Source organism: Pleurodeles waltl, chromosome 8, assembly GCF_031143425.1.
Source record: "Pleurodeles waltl isolate 20211129_DDA chromosome 8, aPleWal1.hap1.20221129, whole genome shotgun sequence".
Classification (NCBI taxonomy): domain Eukaryota; kingdom Metazoa; phylum Chordata; class Amphibia; order Caudata; family Salamandridae; genus Pleurodeles; species Pleurodeles waltl.
In genome coordinates, this window is record NC_090447.1 from 404,335,160 (window position 1) to 404,357,319 (window position 22,160).

Genomic DNA, 22,160 nt, shown 5'->3' on the forward strand with positions numbered 1-22,160 from the left:
CACAGGTCAATAAGTGCTCTCATGAGCTGCTATTGAGGTTCAATCTGGTGCCAGCCTTTGAGTAGGTGGACTACCTGCCCCACCCCCACATCTGGTTATGGAAAGTTCTTCCCCTGGCAAGGCTCCAAACTGTCTGGGGGTGACAAAAGGCCTTTGAAGTGTAAGTGGGGTTTGATACAACCCCTCCCCAGTCAGCCTGCCAGGATGGCCTATCCTGTCCACACATAAGCCCCTTTGTGTTACTGTCCATAAGCAATATACCAACCCTATCAACAGAGCCAGTCTCAGTCATGTGACCCAGGACACTGGCAGAACGCACAGATGGTTGGTATAAGAAAATACCAAACTTTCTAAAAGTGGCATTTGCAGAACTGTGACCTAAAATCCGATTTTACCAAAAAAGAGCAATAAAAATTAACATTAATTTGAGTGAATACAGCATATCTTTTCTGCTCCCAATCTAAAGTTAGCATGTATTAAATGTAATAAGGTAACCCAGTATTAGTCAATGGGAGAGAAACGCCCTGCAACAGTGAAACACAACTTTAGGAGTTTTTCACTGCCATAACATGTACAACTTAAGGACACATCCTACTTTTAAAATACAATGCACCCTGCCCTATGAGACTTTAGGCCCTCTCTTAGGGTGACTTATAAGTATTTAAAAGGAAGGTTTAGGCTTGACAAAAAGTTTATTTTTGCCAATTTGAAGTGGCAGTTTATAACTGCACTACAGACTGCAGAGGCAGGACTGAGACATGTTTTAAAAGTCTGCTTTAATGGGTGGCAGAATGGATGCTGATGTCCACTAGTAGCATTTAATGTACAGGACATAGGTACATGTAGTACCATTTATTAAGGACTTGGAAGTAAATGAAATGCAGGTCATTTTTACCATGTCTGAAGGAAAGCCCACAAGTACTTTAGCACTAGCTAGCAGTGGTAAAGTGCACAGAGTCCAAAAGCCAACAAAAAAGAATTCAGCAAACAGGAGGGTTGAATGCAAAATGTTTGGGGGAACACCACGCCATGTCACGTCTAACACACAGTCACAGAGTATCAATGCTATTCTCTGAGAGTGGGCAAGAGTGAGCATAGTATCAATGTTATTCTGTAGGAGTTGGAGAAGAGATAAGTGGGCAACATGAACCACTTCTCTCACAAATAGGAAAGTCTGTAAAAAAATCTTTCAGCCTTTCATAAAACAAAGCTAATATGGATGGCATGGACTGGACGTCACACACAAAGGTGGTTGCATCTTGCAATGGGAGTAGCCGAGCCTGTGTGCAAGGTTGTGATGTTACATTAAACAGACAAGATCAATATATGGTGTCATTCTGTAGGCACGCATGTATGTAATGACATATGCATGCATGTGTCACCGGGAAAGCCCACGCCTTTTTACAATGCAAGATGGCAGCTGCCCCTTAAATAGGTAAATAAAATGTAAAAACATAATTAGCCGCAGCGCTTTTTAGAATGCAGAGAGGCCTGAAAGCAAATGGCAGGTGTCAGGCGTTCCAAAAAAATCTTATATATTTTATGTAAAGGGCCGCAATTGATGGGCAGGCTTGAGAGGACAAGTTGGAGGAGCAGGTGGGAGGGAATCAATGTGAGGGGGGCTGGAGGAATTCAAGAAAAACTTATAGTTAAAAACTGGGTTGAAGGAGTAGGGAAAACACAGTGCGCAAGGGTGGGGAGGTGGCTATAACAGAGAGAGCAAGTGGGTGTATAGAGCAACACAGAATAAGCAGGGGTGTGCATCCGGGGGAGCAGCACACAAGAGATTAAGAAAGCAAGAACACATGCAATCTCATGAAGCGCTTAAAGAGAAATAAGTAGTTCTCTAAATTTGAGCAGTGGAAGGATATAAGTCAGCTCAACAAAAGGACGGAAAAGAGGCTTTGCTCCAGGGAATGAACAAACACAAGAGGAAAATAAGTCATCAAATAAGAAGGAAGCAAATGAGAGTGACACTAAAGCCAACAAACGTTCAGAGATGAGCAGGCTCTGAGCCCACCATAAGTTTTTGGTAGGGGTGACAAGAGATTTGTGGGTACAGACAGCTAAAAGATGCCTGGTACGGGAGACCTAATAAAAACAGCAGGAAACATAGGGGGAGTGTTTGGAGTAAGTGCCAACGCTACTGAATGCTTGCATTAGAACGTGGGGAAGCAGTGGTTGAAGAAGTTGGGGCTAGTATGGAACAGTGTATTTCAAGTCTGTTTAACATTTTGTGCTAGTAAGATAGCAATGTGCCTGCCCTTTCAAGTCAAGGAGTTGTAGGAAGTCTACCAACTAGTTTTAAGAGATATTTCCAAACATTCTTCTTATTTTCTTATTTCATGCTATACCTTTCATTTAACCAGAAGTGCAATATAGAAAAGGAAAGAAAGCACAGATTTTTTTCCAAAGAAACTGTATTCATGCAAATCTGATACTCAAACTAATTTAATAAACACAATTGTACCGAATGTGCAGGACAAACAAACGTAGGCACGGCCCAGTAATACAATGGCTTAGGAAGCAGTAAATAGAGGACAAAGAACTGATAAAGGACCCACGGCAATTGTCCCACAAGAGTACTTTGTCACAGTGCTGGGTAGCGTACAACACCCTGAGCAAAATGATCAAGGTCTAAGTTGCAAGGTCGGCTTATGAAACATGGAGATAGGAAAAGGCAGAACAAATGGCAAAGTGAAAAAGGAGTCAGTTTCTAAAGGAAGCTAACCGATGGACTGAGAATGGAACAAGAAATGTCAGTCCAAAAAAAGTTAACAGTGGCAATTTACAGCACTTGGCGGCACGGGTGAGGATAAAAAAAGTAAAATAAAAATAAAATGAAACATTTGTACTCTGAGAAAAAAGAAGGCAGGTGAAAGAAAGGGACACACTACTTACAGGTATACACAGGCGGCACTGAGAGGGAGTTGTCACCCTGCTCCACTCTTGGTAGAAACAGAATCTAGTTCTACAGCAAAAATCAATACACTGCAGTTATTATAAAATTCAGTGGCAAATACCAAAACCTATTCCAATTGAACACATATGGGCAATTCCTTTTCAGTGAATCCAATCCAACTGCGAAGAATCAGTCTGTGGAAGGGATGTTTGTTTTCATATACAAAAGGATACTCTTCTTAGTTTTGAGCTAATCCCCATTCGGTTAATCGTATGCCATAATGTCACTGGAAAGTGTGATATGAAATTCAACTGTGCCTTATGATTGAACATCGAACCGGCCACCTTTAGGAGCCGTTCTTGAGCTGTGAGTGAAGGGTGTTGAAAGATTCAACTGGGACTAGTCAAAGACACACAATAACCAGTTCTTACAGCAAAAAAGAGTTCCCCCACAGACGCTATATGGACACATGGGTCATTATGTCATCTCTGGATATTCCTGGTGTGTCTCAGGATACCCCTCGGGTGGTCTTGGTGACATGGACTTGAGTCTTAAAAAACGTTCAGTTTAGTGTGATACAATACTGGGAGAGATTGCCTGTGGCTCTAGGCCATGGCTGCCCTAGATGTGAGCATCAATAAATGTAACATATTATTTCCCAAATCTGCTTCCAATCACTGAAAGATCTTGAAGTCCCTGCTTTTGCAGTGCTGAGTAAACATGCAGCTCCACTATTTTATTAGTGATAATATACGAATGATAAAAAAAATACAAACAAAACCTACCCTTTTTGCAATGCATAAGGTGCGTAGTCCATCCATGGCATAGCGGGTAAGATAATTCTGTGTCTTACTTTGAATTTTTTTCTGATATTTTCCTCTTTGGTCACCTATAATGAAAAAAACAATAATGCATTTTAAAGATCTGTTAATTTATTAGAACAACAAATAGCTTGTCTGAATGGCATTCACGGTGCAAGGGCAAAGGAAGATGACAATAATATCAGTGATTATTGCAGGACTGGATTTGCAATGCTGGGAATTAACTAGAGTTGAATTTATTACTAACAAACTATCACAAATGTCAGATCAGTGTGCTTAGAGTAGATATACACTGCACATTATAACAACACTATGAACAATAATCACTGAAGGGGGCAGAGCGTCTTGAGACGCAAAATGGCCGTGCAGTGAGAGCGCTCCGTCAGTCACCCTACAATCCGTTAATATTCCTCAACAACGAGCAAGCTACAAAATTAGCCTGGGTATGGCATTTTTCGGTGTTAGTTTCCTGGTGCTGGAAATCGTAGCTGCAGAGATCGCCCGCATCCACATTGAGGCCTAGACAGACCTGGAGCAGGCGTGCTTGGGGGCGGTCCCGGCTGGCAGGTCGGGCGTGGAGGTGTCCAGTCGGGGCACAGGGAGGCCACGGACATCAGCAGTGGTGGTCGTGGATCGGATACCGGCTGGAGCAGGACACCGCATTGGGTAGTGCCCCGGGGCGACGGCGGGAAGGGAGGTGACCGGGGGCCGAGTTAAAGTGCGGCGGAGGTAGGCAGCGCTGCTGGCACATGTGAGCAGCCTAGTGCCATAGTGGAGCGTGGTGTGGCCGCATGTTCCATGCTTGGTGAGACTGGCCCCCGGCCCCAACTCTTATTGACCTCTGATTGTTGGAGACGGCTGCCCTGGGGTGTTGTACTGAGGACCCTGCAGCCTACGGGCGATAACATTAGGTGTGCTCCGTGGCAACTGGAGAGGCGACACATCGGCCTGAACCGGGTCCCTGTTGGAGTGAGGCGGTGCGACTAGCAGTCTGTGGGACGGAGCGGTGTGGTGCCAAGTGCAGTTGGTGCCCATGCTCTGGGCGCGTGGCTTTTCAGTGGCGTGGAGAGTTTTGATTGGTGCAACTTGCCCTCCAGAGGCCCGCACTATGGGCAAGTCAGACAAAACCCAAGCCAAGCTACAATTCAATTGGTGTAAAGCAGGTGGTCCCCCTGGGGAAGATGCGGGACCTGGCCAGGCAGGAGGATCCAGCATACCAGCAGGTGAGGAACAGGACCTGAGGCAAATCCTGGTGGCGATGCAGCATAGTCTAACTCAAATCAATGGGAAGCTTGATTCCCTCTCCTACCGCATGGACAGAATGTCCGAAACAAACATGCAGAGAGATTGGATCAGGCGGAAAGGCGGATATCAGAGGTAGACGATGGTCAGATGGCATTAAACACTGGGCAGGCTAATCGGAATAAAAGTTTGTGCTCCTTACAGGCCAAGGTGGATGACTTAGAGGCCAGATTTAGGAGGAATAATTTACTCATAGTTGGTATTGCCGAGTCCACTGCGATTGATAACATGGAAAGATTCATTGAACGCCTGTTAATTCAACTGCAGGGGCGTACCACTTTTTCTGACTAGTTAGTAGTGGAAAGGGCTCATCACTCTTTGGCGACCTGCCCACCTCCAGGTGCCCCTCCACGTCCTATAATAGCGAGATTACTGAACTACAGGGATCGAGACTCGGCTCTGCGCCATGCCAGAGAACTGAAAACATTACAATACGAAGGCATGACCATATAGCTATACCCGGATTTCACATTGCTAGTGCAGGAAGCATGACGACAGTTTATTGTTGGGAAAAAACAACTTAGAGATCTACAACTGGAATATCGTATGCTTTACCCAACCAAGTTGCGAGTGGAGGTGGACGGGAAGCCGCTGTTTTTCACAACTCACAAAAGACATGCTCAATTCATCAAGCATAGGGCGACGAGGAATGTGGACTGTGGCAGAGACAACACTGATTCCCGTGCAGCTGAAAACAGAATTGTTCACCCTGGAGTGTACCCTCGGGTAGGGTATTGATAGCACCGTGGTGTAATGTATAACACTGTTACAATTTAGGACCTTTGCTATCCGCAGGTGGTCGGTTGTGAGACTCCGACCCTGCTGGATACTGTGAGGGCGGTTGGTATTTGTACTACTTGATAATAAGGACGAGGCATTTTTGTTCCTACCTTACCATTTTTTCTTGGACTATGACTCAATCTACTGCTTGCTCGTTTGTTGGTTGTAACTGTTGGTGGCTGACGCATAAGTGCAGTACGAAGTGGCTGGGTAACATCCACCTGGGTGTGTACCACACTTATAGAAAGGGCTAGGGGTAGACATTCAGGTAGGGAGGAGGGGACGCTTTGAGTTAATGTCAGCTAGGCGAGTTGGGGCAGAGCCTGCTGTGGGAGGGGGGGGTGGGTGTTGAGGGGTATTTTATACTTTCACTGCAGATATAGTATTGTGTGTATCCGATCAAGCGAGTGCAGACATATAAGTGAGACGGGATTGGCAGGCTATAGTAACCACTACACATGTAATGTCACATGATCCTTGGTACCCGGATCACGCGAGGACCCCGGGCTGGCTTAAACTGATCACGTGGAATGTAAGAGGCTTGAATGATGCTCGAAAAGTCTGTAAGGTAGTAGCCTACATACACAGGCACAAAGTGGATCTTGCTATTTTGCAGGAGACACACTTAGTGACGGACAGCCCAATGCTCAGAACCAGGCGATTGCAAGGACAATTTGTGTTGTCAGGTTTCACTACTCATGCACGTAGTGTAATGATCTGGGCTTTATGGCCCTCAGGTGTGGACCTCAGGAAAGTTGTGGCAGACCCGGGTGGAAGGTACAGGGAGCAATGCCCCTTTTCTACTGGTGGGGATTTATGGCCCAAATTTTGATAATCCTTACTTCTATTACGACTTGGCCACTAAGGCGGGCTCATGGGGGGGGTTGCTGCAGATCTTGGGGGGGAGATTTCAACTGTATGTGAGCCCTGCACTTGACACATCGGGTGGGGGCGACCGTGGGCGGGCAGCTGCAGCTAGGGCGGTGACGAAAGTGGCATCCGATTTGGGGCTGGTGGATGTGTGGCGTGGTAGGCATCCAGACAAAGGAGGTTATACGCACTACTCCGCTGCACATAATCTGCACACACGCGTAGATTTATGGTTGGTTGCCAGGAGCCTCTTGGGCGGTGCACACCCGGGAGCTCTGTGGCCAAGGACATACTCTGGCCACTCCCCAGTCCAGTTGAGTGTGGCCGTGGGTGTGTGGGTGCACCCCCTTTCCCGTTGGCGCTTCCCTCCCTATTCACTGTTAGATCCATTTTTTCGGAGAGAGCTAGCTATGGTTGTAGGCGTTTTCCAACTGATTAAGGGCTCAGTGGCTAGTGTGGGCACAGTGTGGGAAACATTCAATGGATCACTATCTCAAAGCATGCTGGAGTTTTGCGGTCGATCAGGGGGCGTCTATGCACACTAGAGTGGGAGCTGGAGCAATTAGAACCGGAGCAGGTGCTCAACGCTGATGACCAGACCCTAGGCTGCATACAAGCTAAGTTGACTGAGTTTCAAGACACTGCGATGGCCAAGGTTCAACACATGGGGAAATATGCTATGGCTCGGATTCATGGAGAGGGGGAGAGGCCGGGATCAACTTTGGCAAAAGTGATTCATCCAAATAAAGATAACAACCTGATTGCAGTAATACAGGCAGAAGATGGTAGCGAAATCCAGGAGCCAGAGTCAATACCTAACAGATTTTGTGAGTACTATGAATCGCTTTACGCCTCTAAGGTCGTTCACGATTCAGAGGGGCTACTGGACTATTTAATGCATATTGAGATGCTGAGATTGACAGAAGTGGATAGAGAGTCTCTCAGCGCACCTCTGACATTAGAAGAAATGAACAAAGCGATAGGGGGCATGGCAGAGGGGATGGCCTGAGGCCCTGATGGGCTCACTGTAGTTTTATAAAGCCTATAAACACCTACTCTTCCCTCATCTCAAAGAGGTTTTTGAGGAGATGATGGAGAACGGTCTTATGCCCCCTTCCATGCACGAGGCACTGCTAATCGCGCTACTTAAGCCGGGCAAGCCCCAGGTACAACGCTCATCTTATTGCCTGCTATCTTTATTGAATGTGGATGTTAAAATATACGCAAAGATATTGGCGGATAGGTTAGCCAAACTGCTACCAAAAATGGTGCAGCCGGAGCAATCAGGATTTGTGCTGGGTCGCAATCTTACCACGGACCTCCGAACACTGTTCCGTACTATACAAAATATAAACCCGGAACTGAAGGCCGTAGCGTTTTTTTTAAATGCTGAAAAGGCATTTGACTCAGTAGAATGGGGTTTTATGAAGGCAGTTCTGCGGCGGTTTGGCGTGGGAGATATATTTATGTGTCTGGTGTCTACTCTATATGGGGAACTATTAGCCAGAGTGAGAATAAATGGGATAGTCACTGCGGCGTTCCCGATTACTAGAGGCACTAGGCAAGGATGTCCATTGTCCCCCCTTCTATACGCTATTGTAGCTGAGCCCTTGGCTTCTGCCCTGCGAGAATACCATGGTCATCGAGGTCTCCGCTTCTCCGGCTGCACCCTTCTACTTTCCGCCTATGCAGATGACACGTTATTATATATAAAAAACCCACAACGTAATGTTTCGCCGGTTCTGCTAGAGATAGCGCGATACGGTACCTATTCCGGTCTTAAAGTAAACTGGGGCAAATCCATTATGTTCGCCCTGATGCCAGCGACATCACAGGTAGTATTGGGGTTCCCTCTCCTATGGGAGGCGGGCTCGGTCAGACACCTGGGCATTAAGGTTCATACGGACCCAAAGGTGGTATTATCAGATAACTACATGACCGCTTTAGAGACCCTAGCAGGTGATATTGAGAGGTGGATTAGACACCCGCTCTCGCTGATGAGCTGCGTAGCACTTATGAAGATGGTAGTGCTCCCCCGATTTCTGTTCCTTTTTCAAAATATTCCTATGTCACTACCTCAAACATACTTTGCAACTTTGAAAAAGTCACTTATCAAACTAGCCTGGGCGGGTAAGCAGCCACGAGTCAAGTGGCATAAACTGACGCTCCCATACAAGCTGGGTGGCCTGGGAGCCCCGGACTTGGAATCCTACCACATGGTTACACGCGCAGCAGCTGCTTATGCTTGGATCCATGGGTCTGATGATGTTCCTTTTTTGCCCATAGAACGCAAGCTGGCATCCCCGTTACCACTGCAAAGTAGGTTATTTCATACTCCAGATAGACGATGGAGCGAACTAGCATCTTTGAATTCAGTCATGCATGCTTGGCATCACTTATTACATAAGCAGGGATTGGCTTTGCTATACTCCCCGCATGTGCCCTTGGGGTGGTGTGCCTGGTTTGCGCTGTGGTGAGATAAGAGTTTAGTACAGGCCATGGACACCTTAGACATCACCTCTATGGGGGATCTATTCGAGGACGGTGTTATGAAACCATGGGAAGCGCTGCGTGGACGGATCTCCAGACCATCCACACTGCTCCAATATCAATATTTTCAGACGAGACACGCTATGGCAGCACACTTGGGGGAAGATATGCGGGAACCTGTAGATATGCTGGCTTTATCAGCAATGTTGGTAAATGACCAACTCCGGAGACTGATATCATGTGTATATGCACACATGCAGACGGCACGTCTCAACGACCTAAATACAGCCCGGCTCACATGGCAGAGGGATTTGGAAATGCAGCTTACAGATGAGTAGCGGCGTCACTGTTGCACACTAACTCGTACTATCTCCCTGAATGGTCGACATCGCCTGATCTACTTTAAATACGTTAATAGAGTTTACTACACTCCCTTTAAACTTTATGGCTACAGCCTGCGCACAAGTGCGGCCTGTCCCAGGTGTAGCGCGGACTGCACAGAATTTCTTCACATGTCCTGGTCATGTGCGGGTGTGCAGAGATTCTGGGGGTTGGTTTTTAAAGAATTGGAGGTGATATGCGAACAAAGACTTGGTTGTGAGCCTGTTCTGGCACTTCTGGGGTGGGATGAAGAAATACCGAAATCAAGTACACGGTTGGTGGCCACTGGTCTACTGTTAGCCAAACGTCGAATTGCTATGAGGTGGGATCGTGGCCCAGTGCCGACAATTGAAGACTGGCACAGAGATATGGTATACTGTAACACACAAACAGATGTATATAGCGAACTACTACCACCAACTCACAAACCAGCGAAATATTGGGACATCTACAAGCAACATTTAATAGGTAAAGAAACTGGCAAATCAGAAGGCGCATGTAATGTTACCCGAGAGGAAAGTGGGGATGGATCGTGGATGGTATCAAAATAGATACGGATATTAACAGTGACATGAAAGCTTCCTGCCAGACTTGTTTAGATGATGATGAAATGGTTGAATTGTACATAATGGTCAACTATACTGTGAATGGATGCACTTGCTTTTTCTTTTCCTGCCTCACTGTATGTATAAGTGTTTAAAAGCATAAATAAAAAAAATAAAAAAATTAAAAAAAACAATCACTGAATGAGCAATGCACAGGACACCGTGGCGCCCAATCTTGAGCATCACCGACACAAGAACAAAAATGTTTTTAATATACTCTTATCAGCAAAACATTCTGTAAGACGGTGATCACCATGTAACAGAGGGAAAATTCCTGTCAGATAATTAACATACCTATTTTTTGTAGTACCTCAGTGGTGGCAGCTAATCTTTTTTTCATCATTATACCTCAAGGCCTTCTACCGCATAGCTGATGCCAAGAAAGTGAATGTGCACTTTTTTCTTAAATGTAAAAAAAAAAAACAGACATTTTTGGTATGTGGGGTGTGTCTCACTTGCAGAAACTGCAGAATGAACACCAGATATCTTGACAAGTGTATCAAACAAAAGGATTTGCAATGAGCTGAAATCTTCTATCATAAGTTAAAAGACCTCCCAAAATGTAGCTTCTTCTATGAAAGGAAAGCCCTCTAAATTTGAGTATTATCAAGCCAAGCTCCGTTCATAGCCTAGATGGAATTGAGCCAGCCACATAGTTCGAAATTATTACATGTCAATGCTGACCACCTTTCCTTCCAAAAACTATATTCCATTTGAAGGGCCTGAATGCCTCTATAAATATTCTAAAGGAGTTTGGAGGAGGAATCTATGACGGGTTGGATACTGTCCTATTTGCTGGGGTCTAGCCAGAAATATATAATAGTTCATTCGACTAGTACAAAAGTGGGTACCATGTTAGAGATTTCTTTACTGCAGCCTAACAACTGTGTCTGATATCAAACCCGATACAGAAATTTCACAGAAAGTTCTTTGACAAAGTACCAGTTACATAGGAAGATAGAAGGTAGCTGTAAAGAAATGATCACAACATAAAGAAAACACAAAGTATTAGATCGTTAAGTCAGTTCCATGTGACAAAAATACCCTAAACCAGAGTAATGGAACACTTAGCAGCCTCACTCAGTAAAAAGGAAATCAAACAGTCAAACAATGAATTAGCGAGTTCAATAAATGCCTGACAAACACATCGTCAGTGATGACGCTCTGGTTTTATGGTAAAATGCAAAGAGAAACTATATGCCATTGGTAACTTGCATAATTATAGATTATATGCAGCTCCAACATCACAAAGTGACAGAAAAAACTGATAACTCAGCAAAGAAAATTTCAAATGTGAAGACGTTTTTCATAAATTGATACATCAATAAGTACAACTGTCTAGCACACCAGAGGAAAATGTTTCAAGGTGACAGAGTGAACATAGTATGAGAAAGAAAATGGAGCCTATTAGAATAAGCACATCTTTAGAAGAGGGTGGAAGTTTAGTATTAGCTAATTCCACAGTTTGTAGACAAGGATAGAAAAGTTTATATCAAAATAGTGATATTCGACTGGAATAAGAGCCGGATGTAGTACATTTCCATTCACAAAATGTGGTTGCAAATTGCACATAAACATTTTGAGAATGTAAAAGAATTTTGGAAAGGAACTGACATTTGTATAAAATAGGTTGCTTTCTAAAATTCGGAATCTTAACGAGTTGCAATCCTACCTACCTCATCAATATTTAAGAGGTAGGTCATAAATTGAGACTCGCTGTGACTGGATGCCATAATAGGCCTGGAGAACTGATGGGGTCAGCAGCTCCTCCTTGTTTGTGATCGTATTGCAAATAAAGTCTTTATTTTTTAAATGCTGCCCGTTTACTTTAAAGATAGTGTGGCTTGGTATAAAGAGAAAATGTTTTGTTGTTTTAGAGATAGCAGTGGGCTCGCGAACCACTGCCTGCTTCCCAACAAACTCTTGTTTACCACTCACAAAGGAAATGGGGTCCTAAAGGTACCTCCTTCTAATTTGTGAATGGGGTGTCACCTTCTTTGTGATGTCTGTAAAATGTCAATTTTTTACAACCAGGCTTAACTCACAAAATATTGATATATACCTTAAAGAATTTGTATTTGGAACGGATGCCTTAAAATGCCCTTTCCAAACAGCGCTCCTTTATGGGATGCTCAAGCCATCTGAAGGTTCAGCAACATGCTATCGCATTTGAAAATGTGAGTTTGTGAAGGTCCCAATAACGCAACTTTGGCAGAATGAAGAGTATTAAATACAAAATGGATGTACAATTCAACCAGTAGTTAGACAGGACTTAGCTTATGAAGGCGTCCTTGGGTCAAACTGAGGCATTTGATGGAAATTCGTGCTCTTATTTCCTGCCAACTTCGCAGGTGTATGGCTACAAGAATATGAATCAGCTTTCCATGGTGTAAAATGTCACTCTCCTGAATTTTGTGCTGCCATTGGGTGAACTATAATAGCTGTGATGTCACACTGTCAAAATTAACCAAACTGCAGTTTGTAGATATGTCTACTTATGTGTTTGAAATTAGGTGGTGTGAAGATAATTAGCTATACAAGGAGGAAGGAAATATTTTGTGAAGAGTTCTCATGTGGTCAAAGATTTATCATAAGTGATACCCTGATGTTTTGGCTTGTAAACCGGGGTAATGTATTGTAGGAGGCTGGCCTGGTTTATAGTGGGTACCTGATGGTACTTACACCATGTGCCAGGTCCAGATATCCCTTATAAGTAGATTAGTAGTGTTTTAGCAGCTTAGGCTGATAGAGGTAGCTATAGCAGAGCACCTTAGGCTGAACTAGGAGACATGCAAAGCTCCTACTATACCACTTATATCATATAGCACCATATCATAAGAAACACAATACTCAGAGTTACTAAAAATAAAGGTACTTTATTTTAGTGACAATATGCCAAAAGTATCTCAGAGGATATACTCCCTTAGGAGGTAAGTTATATACACAAAATATACACACAAACCAAAATCAGGTAAGTAAACAGTTAGAAAAGTAGTGCAAACACTGTAGAATACAATAGGATGCAATAGGCCTAGGGGCAACCCAAACCATACACTTCAAAAGTGGAATGCGAACAACAAATGGACCCCAGGCCTAGTGTAGTGTGTAGAGGGTCGCTGGGAGTGTAAGAAAACACTAAGGGTGTCCAAGATACCCCACCCCAAGACCCTGAAAAGTAAGAGTAAAGTTACCCTACTACCCCAGAAAGACAGTAAAGTCGAGATAGGGGATTCTGCAAAGGTAAAAACTGACTGCAAAGCACTGAAGACAGATTCCTGGACCTGAGGACCTGCAAAGGAAGGGGACCAAGTCCAAGAGTCACACAGGTGTCCGGGGGGGGCAGGAGCCCACTAAACCCCGGATGAAGGTGCAAAAGGGCTGCCTCTGGGTGGAAGATGCCGAAGATTCTGCAACAACGGAAGGTGCCAGGAACTTCTTCTTTGGTCAGAAGATGTCTCACGGCATGCTGGAGGATGCAGAGTTGTTTCCACGCAGAAAGACCACAAACAGGCCTTGCTAGCTGCAAGAGTCGTGGATGAAGATAATGGGTGCTGCCCGGGCTAAGGAAGGACCAGGAGGTCACCCCTTGGAGGAGGAGACAGAGGGGGCACTCAACAACTGAGAGAGCCCACGCCGAAGCTGGCAGCACCTGCAGAAGCACTTGAACAGGCATTCAAGAAATCTGAGCATGGCGGTCGTCTCAACACAACAAAAGAGGGTCCCACGAAGCCGGTGGTCAACTCAGCGAGTTGAGCAATACAGGACGGAGTGCTGGGGACATGGGCTAGGCTGTGCATGAAGGAATCCTTGTAAGAGTGCACAGAAGCCATAGCAGCTGCACATCACGCAGTAAACAGGATTACTGTCTGGCGTGGGGAGGTAAGGACTTACCTCCACCAAATTTGGACAGAAGGACCACTGGACTGTCGGGTCACTTGGATCCAGCGCCTGTGTTCCAGGGACCACGCCCGTCAAGATGAGAGGGGACCGAGAGGACCAGTGATGCAGAAGTTTGGTGCCTGCGTTAGCAGGGGGAAGATTCCGTCGACCCACGGGAGATTTCTTCTTTGCTTCCAGTGCAGGGTGAAGGCAGACAGCCCTCAGAGCATGCATCACCAGGAAACAGTCGAGAAAGCCGGCAGGATTAGGCGCTACAATGTTGCTTGTAGTCTTCTTGCTACTTTGTTGCGGTTTTGAAGGCGTCCTGGAGCAGTCAGCGGTCGATCCTTGGCAGAAGTCGAAGAGGGAGATGCAGAGGAACTCTGGTGAGCTCTTGCATTCGTTATCTGACGAGAAACCCACAGGAGAGACCCTAAATAGCCCTCAAAGGAGGACTGGCTACCTAACCAGGTAAGAGCCTATCAGGAGGGGTCTTTGACGTCACCTGCTGGCACTGACCACTCAGAGGCCTCCATTGTGCCCTCACACCTCTGCATTCAAGACGGCAGAGGTCTGGGACACACTGGAGGAGCTCTGGGCACCACCCCTGGGGTGGTGATGGACAGGGGAGTGGTCACTCCCCTTTCCTTTGTCCAGTTTTGCCCCAGAGCAGGGGCTGGGGGATCCCTGAACCGGTGTAGACTGGCTTATGCAAGGAGGGCACCATCTGTGCCCTTCAAAGCTTTTCCAGAGGCTGGGGGAGGCTACTCCTCCCCAGCCCTTAACACCTATTTCCAAAGGGAGAGGGTGTAACACCCTCTCTCAGAGGAAATCCTTTGTTCTGCCTTCCTGGGACTGGGCTGCCCAGACCCCAGGAGGGCAGAAACCTGTCTGAGGGTTGGCAGCAGCGGTAGCTGCAGAGAAAACCCCAGAGAGCTAGTTTGGCAGTACCCGGGGTCCATGCTGGAGCCCCGGGGATGCATGGGATTGGCACCCCAATACCAGATTACCAGAATACCAGACCCCAATACTGGCTAGCAGGATCCCAGTGACACAGGCAAAAACAAAGTGACACACAAGTAAAAAATGGGGGTAACATGCCAGGCAAGATGGTACTTTCCTACATGCATTGCTCAACAAAACTGGAGAGTGTCCTTCTACAGTGATGCTGTTAAGTCATTTGGTGGAGGAAATAGAATGAAATATATTTTGGCTACAATTAGGTTGTGCCAGTCTGTATGCTTACAGTGTGTATGCTTACTAATGTCTACATAGTCAACAATGCAATTTGGTGACATTCTTGGGATTCAAACAAATAGGAATGAATAGAATTTTCAAACCATTTGAAAAAGCTGTACCGGAAGCTAGAAAGTATAAATCGAGTCTTACCCTGACCCTGGTGAGAAAGAAGGAGAACATAGTCCAGATGTGACTGTGGTTCAACCAAACATCTAAAAATCTGGAGATCATTAGGGGAAAAAAGTATTGAGCCGATTTAAAACGGCAGGAAATGGATTACTGACAATCAAAAAGCCTCTTACCTCTTGCTACTCAGATCCACTGAAATACTGGCACCTCCGAGACAGTAACCCAAATACAAAAAGAAAATCACTCAAAATTGTGCAATAGCTGACAACACTCATTGCCAGAGCCGAAAATAATACGTACAACTCTACCCTAAAGCACTATGACCAAGTTCCAGAATAAGTGCAGAAATAAAAAAGTGGCAAAGGAAAACACTTCAAAATACATAACAGACAAGTCATTGCTACAGGGTATGCTAACTCCATGAAGTTCATGAATCTGCAATGGTGACTGTTTGAAATGTACGCTACTAACTTTAGAAAGAATAACTTCAAAGCTGACATTTCAGAATGGGCCTTCAGTTGGTCTGCATTCAAAATGGAAACACAAGGAGTAAACAAACCTGATCTTGGGCACTGCCTTTGATCTCCCTGGAGTTAAAAGGCACTAAATGGAGGTTATTTGTGATAATGCCAAAGCTTTGGCTCTTGTTACCAAGAACAAAACTGGGGCAATTGAAAATGGATTGGCCTGGCCTGCCAGGGATGGGTATATCTATTCCCTTGCTGAAGTGGGCAGATTATAAAGGAACAGTACTGGCACTCGAGGCGCAGAAGGGAAGTTGCCCAACGCGGAGGGCCAAGGGGTGGTCGATCTTAGTGGAAGAACTCAGACACTTGACACCATCGACTACCTACCTCGCCATTGAGTACCCGCTGATTAGATGTAATGAGAAGGGGAGAAGGAAAAAACTGGGGCAAAGCAGAATAAGCATGAGAAGCAAGTATGTGGTAAGGCTTTGGGCTAGATGCGTGGCCGTGTAATGTCGAAGGTAACGCTGCACAGTTGGGGGGGGATAAGACATGGGAGGGGGGATAAGGGATGAGGGATGAGAGATGAGGGGGAAACAGCGAATTTGCGACGGGATTTGCCAGCAATAAAATGAGATGTACACTGTGAATTTAACAAATGATGCTACCCATGTTGGCAAATGAGAGTATCCCGATGTTGTTTAATGAAAGCAATAAAATATGTTTTAAAATAATCTATTCCCTTGCGGAATCACATACGCACAAAAACTTTAATTAAATGTACTCCTGTAAGAAGTATCAACACAGTCATATTTACTTTTGCTGTTTGCTTCCATGTCTGCTCCTTATTTCCTCAGCTACACCTTCAACAATCCTTTATTACATTCTAGCTTTTTCTTCACCCCTTCTATCCTCTTGCTGGTCTTATTTGCAAACCACCATCACTCTCCCTCAGAAAATACCCATCAGTCTCGCCTGATTATCTGCCTCAATGACCTGGACCTACCCCTCCTGCTTCCATATGGCAATATTCATTATCTTACTTAAAAACTTTCTTCAGTAAAAGTCGCACGAGTGCGTTCCCGATAAGCTCCTGAAACGCCGCATTTATTGAAAGAGGGAAACAACAATAAGACTACTTTTTACCTTTTATTAGTGGAAATAGCTGAATGGTTGTGGCCAGCGCTTCCCGGGAAACCCAATTGTGAGGCTCTGCATGCTGTTTAGAAGGTGTTGCCCACCCCAAGCCTCCCACCAAACCTTCATATGATCTGCTACTGAAGCTTCCTGTAAGGACGGCGGAGTCATAGGAAAGGGCATATCTGAGGCCTTCATCATTCCCACAGCTAGTTTTAGCTGCTGCACAGTCTACTACTCTGGTGATTTTCTTGTAGAACTTTATATTTTCTTTATTTAAAGTTAATTTGACACCAGTTTAAGTTATTTACTAATTATATATGGAAGGAAAGAATGTGCATGTTATAAATAACAAACCTAAACAAACAAATTCTCCTCTGCCAGTTAAGTCTAAAATTGAACTCATGATTTTGTAATAGGCAGTGTAGCTTGCGCATCTTTAATTCACCAGTAGATATTGAATACAAAGACTGCAGGCAGTATTTGGAAACTTTGTTGCCCGGTCTTTTCCATTTAAAATTTCCAGAAAAATTTGAAATCGACAAGGCACATAGAATTCCTTCTCATCAAAATCAAAGCAGTGTTAAGTCATGTCAAGTAATCTGTGTCATCATCACCTAGTAATGATCCAGAAAGCGGAAAGAGAGATTCCAACCGTAATGGTCAATGGAAATAAAATCTTTTTATTTAGCCAAAGAAACTGTCAGAGTTTGCAAGGAATTCACCGAACTTTGACCACAGTTAAGAAGCTGTGGATTTAAACATGGCCTTTTTGATCTTCCTACTGTGAGAATTTGGAAATATGATATTTCAAAATCTTTTCATTGCCCTAATGATCAGTGTGCCTTCTTAGATCAGCTTTTTCCACTCTCCATGGAAACGAATGATAATTTCTAATTATGCCCTATGCTTGATTTTTTTGATTAGACAGTCTACTTTTCAGATTTTGTCTTTGAGGGCATTGTCTGGGCAAGACACTCTTGTACATGCATGTTTGCGATTCTGGAATACTATTTATGTTTATATGTTGTCTTATTTTCTTCTATATATAATGTTATTGATTTTAAAATGGACACTGTACAGTTCAACAGTAACTGACACGTTATATAATTTACATCATATTATACTGCGTCTTGAACATTCCAATATGTGTCTAATATTGGTCCTAGAATCCAAAAACATATTAACTTATATATTTCACAACTCCCCCCTGCCTCATGGCTGCTCGGTGTAGAGTGGCATACCCTTCATTTCTGGCACTCCTTCTCAGTTTAAGGCTTATGTGGTGCAAGTAACATAACTTATGGTATTCTGCGGGCACGCTGGGTGTAGTTGCCAGTCTCCCCAATGTCCCATTCATGTGTATATCATCACCACCAGCTTGATATCATGTCAAACTAAATTCATTTCGACCAACTGCCATAGCTCTATAACACAGTTTCTCATGGTTCCACATCAATTTCCGCTCCGACCATCGATCCACCCTGGAGCTCCAGTAAAATCTGCTTCCACGCTGTCAAATCATCCTCCAGATGGACATCATGTTGCATATGTTTCATGCAGACTTCCTCAGCTGTTGCCCGTTCAGTCATATCTTGTCACCACTCATTGTACTCGTGAGGACATGTACTCATCCATTTGATAGCAATTCACCTTTTAGCTAGTACTCATCCTAGCATCACAAACTCACAGCTTACAAGCACAGAAACACATCCCTGGGAATACAGGGGGGCTCCCAACCCACTGCATCATTTAAGTTGCGCAGGACTTCTCTCCAGTAGAACCCTATCAGGGAGCATTTCAATACTAAATGCACAAAGTCTGCTTCTGACGTTCCGCAATGCAGGCATCTGCCCGTACGGTCAGGGTAAATAGTGTGTAGCATTGTGGGTTAAAGGTACGCTTGGTGTATGTAATTGTATTGTGTGATCTTAAAGCGGGAATTAGAGCTTGAGGTACGTGATCCCATGTGAACTTTTCCCCATTCCCGTTCAGGGATATCTTCACCCAACATTTCTTCCCATCAATTTTGTATTTTAGATATGATTCTCAGTAGGTCTTCTCTGAGTGACCAATACAGATGTGCAATCAGTCTACGACTCCCTGACAGGCTCAGTAAGCCGGTCAACATTTGTGAAGGCAAGGGTCCGTCTGGAAAGCTACGCCAGAATCCTCGTACTATAGCCGATATTTTAGCATATTGTAAATATTGTCCAGAACCCAGCCTAAATAAATCAATCACTTCCTTGTGAGTGATAAACCTACCACCTAGATATAAACGCCTAGTACATCTCAGCCTCCATCCCGCTATCTCTGAATCTACATCATTTTTGTTATGTCTGAGAACGGTTTCAAAGCCCATATTGGCATGTTCCCCACATAAGGTGCACAACAAATCACCTTTGTAACTGCCTTTTCTCAAACATGACATATCTGACGTATCAGAGATGGGCTTGTTGTCTGCACAGATTTTCCGTACATAAGCAGTTTGAGGACAATCTCCATCAGTGCCTCCCAGAATTTTCTTTCCCAATTGTCTTCTTTGTCTAGCCAATGTACTGTGTGTTGTAAGTTGGTTGCAAAGTATTAAAGCTCCAAGTTGGGAAGCTCAATACCTCCCCATTCCCATGTCTGTTTGAGCTTAGCCAATCCTACCGCTTACGTTTATTGGCCCAAAGAAGTACTATAATTAAGCTGTCTAACTCCCCAAAGTATCTCCTAGGGATCTTGTGAAATGTGTTCTGTAGTATTTACAAACAACGTGGCAATACTAGCATTTTAACCAGGGAAGCTCTGCATTAAAATGAGCGGGAGGTTTCCCCAGAAGCGCAACGATGCTCGGAACCCCTCTAATACTCTGCTGACGTTAAGTTCTAAGAAGTGTTGCTTCTTGCATGCTATTCTAATTCCTAAATACCTATGACCTACGGTACTCCACCTTCTGGAAGTAGGCTAGGATCCGTTCCAGTCAGGTTGCCCAAAGGTAATAAATGTGATTTATGCTGATTCACCTTTATGTCTGACACGTCCCCAAATATTCTTAGAGTTCAAAAGCACCGGGATTGACTCTTTCAGGTCGCACAAATATACCAGAGCATAGTCTGCATACAGAGATGCCACGTGTGTAGTGTTCCCCACCCGGAGCCCCTAGGGGTTCAGACATCTGCGCAAGAGTGCCGCTAATGGTTCTATCATGAGCACAAACAATACGGGTGATGAGGGACAACCCTGATGGGTACTGCGTTGCAGGTGTAAGTTCGTAGATACCACCCCGCCCTTTTTATCTCTAGCTCTCATTTCCATATATAATAGCACAACAAAGGAAACTTATTTTGCCCAAAGGCCCATTCGCTGTAGGACGCGCCACAGATATGCCCATGTAAATGAGTTGAATGCTAGTTCCATGTCCAGAAACGCTAGTGCATAGGCATCCTCTTGTCGGCTTGGGGCATAGATAATGTGGAACAGAGGATGCAGATTATATATGGTGCTCCTTTGGGGATGAAGCTGAACTGGTCCTCATGTATCAGAGTCGGTAAATATGGAAGTAATTGTGCAGCTAATAGACCACTCAGTATTTTAGCATCAACATTTAGTAACAAAAGCGGTCTATAGGACGACGCTTCCAACAGATCCTTACTCTGCTTTGGGACCAGTGCCTCCTGAGCCTCATGCAGTGTGTCTGGGAGGCTTCCACATTGATGTGCCTCTTGGTATACCTCCAGGAGTCTATCAACAACCACATCTGCGTGTCTGTGGTAGATTTTGGCCAGCAGGCCGTCACCACCAGGTGTTTTTGCTTGTTTCTGGCATTGTAATTTCCTCCCTTGTTATATCGTCGTCTACAGTCACCTTTTCCTCTGCACTCAGTCTAGGGTCATCTACATCTGCCAATAAGATTTCCTTACCGTTGTTCTGATCTACGTCTCTTTCTGTGTATACCTCTTTGAGGTGATTTCGGAACACTTCATTTATGACTGTCTGAGACTGAAAGAGAGTGTCATTTTTATCTTGTAGTGCCAGTATCGGATCTTTCCTGCTGTCGTACCAGATGTGCTAATAGGGCACATGTCTTATCTCCCTCTTCATGTAACCACTGTTAGTATGCTGTATGGGTATATTTTTCTAATCTCCGCCACTCCAGGAGATCACTACGTGTGCAACACCATTCCTCCATTCTCTGGGGTTGGCAGGGGAGTGCATGTTCTCTGTCTCTCAGTGATGACTCATTGTTCGTCAGGTCATGGATCAGCTGTTGTCTCACCCCATAACTGGTTTTCAGACAAATCTCTCTAAAATCATCACCTTCATGGCAGCCCAATTGTGGGCTCTGCTACTTGAGCTCCCCCAGTTATCCCAAAAATAATTATCAAGCTCCTCACGTATCTCGGTAGCATAAAGTGTTTCTGTCATTGCATCAACGCACAAGTGCCACATAGGCACAGCAGGTCGGGTGTAGCCCGTTTTCGGGCTAACCAGGAAGGAGGTGGTCCGATATATTGTGTCAAATAGGAAGCTTTCCGAATCCGTTGTGCTGACCCAGGGGTTACCAAACAGTAGTCTAAACGGCTATGCGTCCCCGCTGCTACAGTATAAAAGGGAAACAATCTGGAGCATGGATGTCTTTTCCTCCATACATCAAGGAGGCCTAAGTCTTGTATCATGTCTTTCAACTGTTCAGTCACACGTGGATTTTTTGTGTCATGAGGGGCTCTCGGTCCAACATCTCATCCAACACACAGTTACAGTCACCCATCAGTATCATCTCATTTGTCAGGTATGGGGCCACAGCCGCTGACATCATTTCAGTAAAAAATTGTGTGCAATCATTGTTGGGGGCATATACATTCAGAAAACACATCTCACGTCCATCAACTGTACCTAATAGGAGAACAAAATGGCCTTCTGCGTCTACCTCATGCCCTCTGTGCTGGAAATGTAACCCCAAGGCCACCCAGATCATGACACTCCATGCAAAGACAGAATAGGGCATAGCAAACAACTGTCCTGCCATCTTTTATGTATGCACAGGACACATTCAGCCCACGTGTTCCTTGCAAGAATGCCACAGATGTGCAATATCATTTGAGGTAGGCAAATACTCTATGTCTTTTTTCCAATTGTGCTAATCCCCTGATGTTCCACGTCAGAAGTTTGA

At 44.7% G+C, this 22,160-nt stretch overlaps 1 protein-coding gene across 1 annotated transcript in view; it reads right to left on the reverse strand.

Annotated features, from left to right (window-relative positions):
* ATP10A (ATPase phospholipid transporting 10A (putative)) overlaps positions 1–22,160 on the reverse strand; it is a 1,009,168-nt gene that overhangs the window by 168,794 nt on the left and 818,214 nt on the right. Inside the window, exon 11 of the mRNA XM_069204275.1 lies at positions 3,688–3,791. Coding sequence (XP_069060376.1) covers positions 3,688–3,791 — 104 coding nt within the window. The remainder of the gene's footprint in view (positions 1–3,687; positions 3,792–22,160) is intronic.